Source organism: Zingiber officinale, chromosome 4A, assembly GCF_018446385.1.
Source record: "Zingiber officinale cultivar Zhangliang chromosome 4A, Zo_v1.1, whole genome shotgun sequence".
In the NCBI taxonomy this organism is placed as follows: domain Eukaryota; kingdom Viridiplantae; phylum Streptophyta; class Magnoliopsida; order Zingiberales; family Zingiberaceae; genus Zingiber; species Zingiber officinale.
Window position 1 is genome coordinate 118,018,981 of NC_055992.1, and position 3,700 is coordinate 118,022,680.

The following is a 3,700-nucleotide window of genomic DNA, read 5'->3' on the forward strand; positions in this document are numbered from 1 at the left end:
GTGCTTTGGTGGTTTCTCATCTCGGAAGATCGTTTCCCACACAACGTCTGAGGTTAGAAGAGGAATACGGTAGAAGACCTAGAGGTTTTTGCTTGCAAAAGAAAAAGTATACTAGTATTTAATTTCCGCATCATACTAGTTTTATCTTCATGTAAAAATACCAAATACAAGAGGCATGCGATTCTAATATTTCGAATTTGTTTTCGATGTTGTGTTCTTTTGTTTTTCTTTTCTTTGTGATTTGATTGTTCTTTTCGGTTGACCTAAAATTATTTAAGGAAATTAAATATTAGCTTTCCTTAAAAGGCTTTGTTTAGGCGGTGGTGGTTGTTCCCATATCCAAGAAGGCCATGTGCCTCGCCATCCAGTCCTAGAAGCCAATTTTGGAAATTAATATTTAATGAAATTAATAACCTAGGTGATTCGGATCAAACGTGTTAAGTTCCGCAGGAGATCCAAGTCTAAACTTAAAAGAACAAGTAAATTAAACTTTGGATCAAACGTGTTAAGTTCCATAGGCGATCCAAGTTTAATTTAAAAGAACACATGGTAGATAGGAAAGGTTCAGACCTTTGTACAAAATTTTTGTACAGTGGAACCATTAGGTTTTTCGACTAGCAACCAACACAAGGATGGTTCACAGGTGTAAAAGAACAAGAGGAAGTAGAACATCTGAAATTGCAAAATTTGATTTATGAAATAAAGGAGAACTTTTTAATTTTTATAATTGCTCTTCTAATAGCAAATATTGTCATCGCCAATTGTAGATCTGTACTAAAGTATGTATTATTTACCGTTTTAATTTATTTTAATTCATACAGTTAGAATATCAACAGGATCCGCAGCAGGGATCCCCTCACTTGCACTGACACTCCGCGACACTTTAGCTAGGCTGACATCCAAAATTAAAGAACTGACACTCCGAGACCCTCGGTTGACATCCAAAATCCCTCTTATCTATATCGTTCCGGTGTTGTTATTCCTTTTAATATAATATAATTTACAACTTCCCACGGGATCTTTGATGCTATGAGCGAGCATTCAACGATAGCAAATCAGAGCAAATCGGCAGGGAATTGTGTCGTCCTCTCTACTGCCATGGTGACAAAAATTCGTCTAGGTCATAAAGGTCTGATCACTCAACAAACCAAGTTTGTTCATCCCATTCAGCTTGCCCGTTTCGCTTGACTCGACCAATGATCTTGCCTGCCATTCACCGCACCCAATCCATGATATCTGCTTTGTCTACTGGCCCTACCGTCTTGCTTCAGATCTTCATGAATCAAAAATTGAAGAACATGACCTGGGCTTCAAACTTTCTCAAATCTCAACATCAGCTTGAAGCAACACAATAACTGTTTGGAATGCAAAGGTGAGATCAAATGGAAATTGACTAATAACAATGGACTCTTTTCTGTCAAACCTGCAAATAAAGCTCTAATTGAATTTGGCGCAGTGAGATGAAATAGAGACAGAATGTGGGGGTACATTTGCACTTAACAATGTCAAATTCTTCAACTACTGCTTGCTTCTCTTCTGGATGATCTGAATATTATTCACAATCAAGCTTAATTAAGAAGAAAAGGGTTACCTTACCCTTCAGTGGAGAACCATGTGCTGTTTGTCATGGATAGTAACAAATTACTCTTCATCTTTTCAGGTTGTGCAAATTAATATGCAAGGGTAGAAGGTGGTGCAGTGCAGAAACCATATAGAGATAGGTTTGGAGAAAATGCATGGATCTATTTGTCTATAGCGACTCAGCGAAAAAAACAAAATTTAGAATGGTGTGAAGCTTGGACATGGATTGTATAGTATTGTTGCAGTAGGAGTCGCTGCTACTGATTGATCTCTTTCTGAAAAAAAAGATTTATATTCTTGTTAGAACGAAAATAATTAAACTTTACGAGTAATTAATGATACACCAAAGTACTCTCCGTAATACATAATACATAATATATAATATGGTGCCCCAGACTTTGGTGTAACGGTCAGACAATCCAACGGTTAACCAGATATGTAAGATTTGAATCCCAACTTTAATGTATTGTAGGATATTTTTCCTCCAATAAAATAACAAACCTAAAGACGCTAGCCGTTCAGACAATCATAAATACTTCCCAATTTATCTGGTGGGAAGAATGTGGGTTTGAACTATCTAGTCTACGATTACTCGGATTAGTTAATGACACACCAAAGTACTCTATATAACACATAATATCTTGCATGATTATTGATTTCCAAAATGACCATTGCATAAAGATGTTCAAATCTTAAATTACATTTATTTTTCTCTTTTTGGTAAAGCAAGAATACATCATAGGATAACATCACCACACCATGCGAGCTTCACCTTTTATGTTTCAACTTTCACACCACACCATGCGAGCTTCACCTTTAGTGTTTCACATGACACTTTCATCTTACAAAATAACATTAACAACTAAATATGACCAACTATAAGGAAGTGATCCCTCTTCACTACTTGAAAGTTCACCAAGGAAGGGCTTAAGCTCATTTTTGCCATTTCGTATTCAGTTTCGCAATCTTCAGCGAGAGTTGCACATACATCCAATCAAACATCTTGTCCACCAAGTAGAAAAGAGTAACCTTTATGGACTTTTTCATGATAATCATGCCAAGATATGCCCAAAAACCAGCTATGAACCCCATCACAATGAAGGTATAATTTAGAACTGTTTCAAGCTTGTCACCTTCTTTATTTTCTCCTATTTGAGATGGTGAATGATTAGCGTCATCACTAGGACACTCTGGAAGCGGCACACCACAAAGACCCTTATTGCCGGCATAGATTAAGTCATTGAAGGTTGAAAATTGACCGCCTGTTGGGATTCTTCCTGACAAGTTGTTGTAGGAGAGATTCAAGAAGCTAAGGAAGTTCAAAGAAGATAGGTTGGAAGGAATTTCTCCCGTGAGAGAGTTCATTGATAAATCAAGAGACTCTAATTCTGTTATGGCACTAATATTTTCTGGAATCCTTCCTGTCAAATAGTTGTTGGATAAGTCGAGGAAGCATAATCCATGCAACTTCGTTATCTCGTTTGGAATCTCACCAGAAAGCTCATTGTTAGATAGGTCTATGCTTGTCACCGCACTAAGAGATTTAGTGTATTCAATGGTTGACCCTTTTGCAGTTATTATAATGCTATCATCGAGCAAATAGACAAAGGTATCCAAACTAGGATAGTTGCCAATAAAATACAGTATCCTACTGTAGTTTTGTTTCACACCCGTAGAACTAAAATTTGCAATAGTAGATGGTATATTGCCGGTAAGTTTGTTGAATGAAAGATCCAAAACTCGAAGAAGAGCAAGATTTCCTATACTCACGGAAATAGCACCATGGAATGAATTTGAGCTCAAACGAAGAAATTTTAAAATCGGGAAGCTCCTTCCCACCCATTTTGGTATTGCACCAAAAAAAATTATTCCCACCAAGATCAAGAACAATTAATTCTTTAGAATTTCTTAAGGAAGGAGGAAATGGTCCAGACAAATTGTTATTGTTCATGTGCAGCGAGTTTAAATTAATTGGATATAAGCCGTGGCAATTTGGAACTTTGCCCAATAAGTAATTGTTGGATAGGTGTAGTGCACGTAAATGAGTGAGATTGCAAAAGAAGGCCGGCAATCTACCATGGATATGGTTATTAGACAACTTTAATACTACAGTGTGTTC

The 3,700-nt window shown here is 36.8% G+C and overlaps 1 protein-coding gene across 1 annotated transcript; it reads right to left on the reverse strand.

The window, feature by feature from the left end:
- Nucleotides 1–2,514: 2,514 nt before the first annotated feature.
- On the reverse strand, nt 2,515–3,532 carry LOC121972685 (putative receptor like protein 25). Its single transcript, XM_042524333.1, has 2 exons — nt 3,457–3,532; nt 2,515–3,341 (listed from the first exon to the last, which is right to left on the reverse strand). The coding sequence occupies exons 1-2, from the start codon at nt 3,530–3,532 to the stop codon at nt 2,515–2,517; spliced, it is 903 nt and encodes a 300-aa protein (XP_042380267.1).
- Between the last annotated feature and the right edge of the window lie 168 nt (nt 3,533–3,700).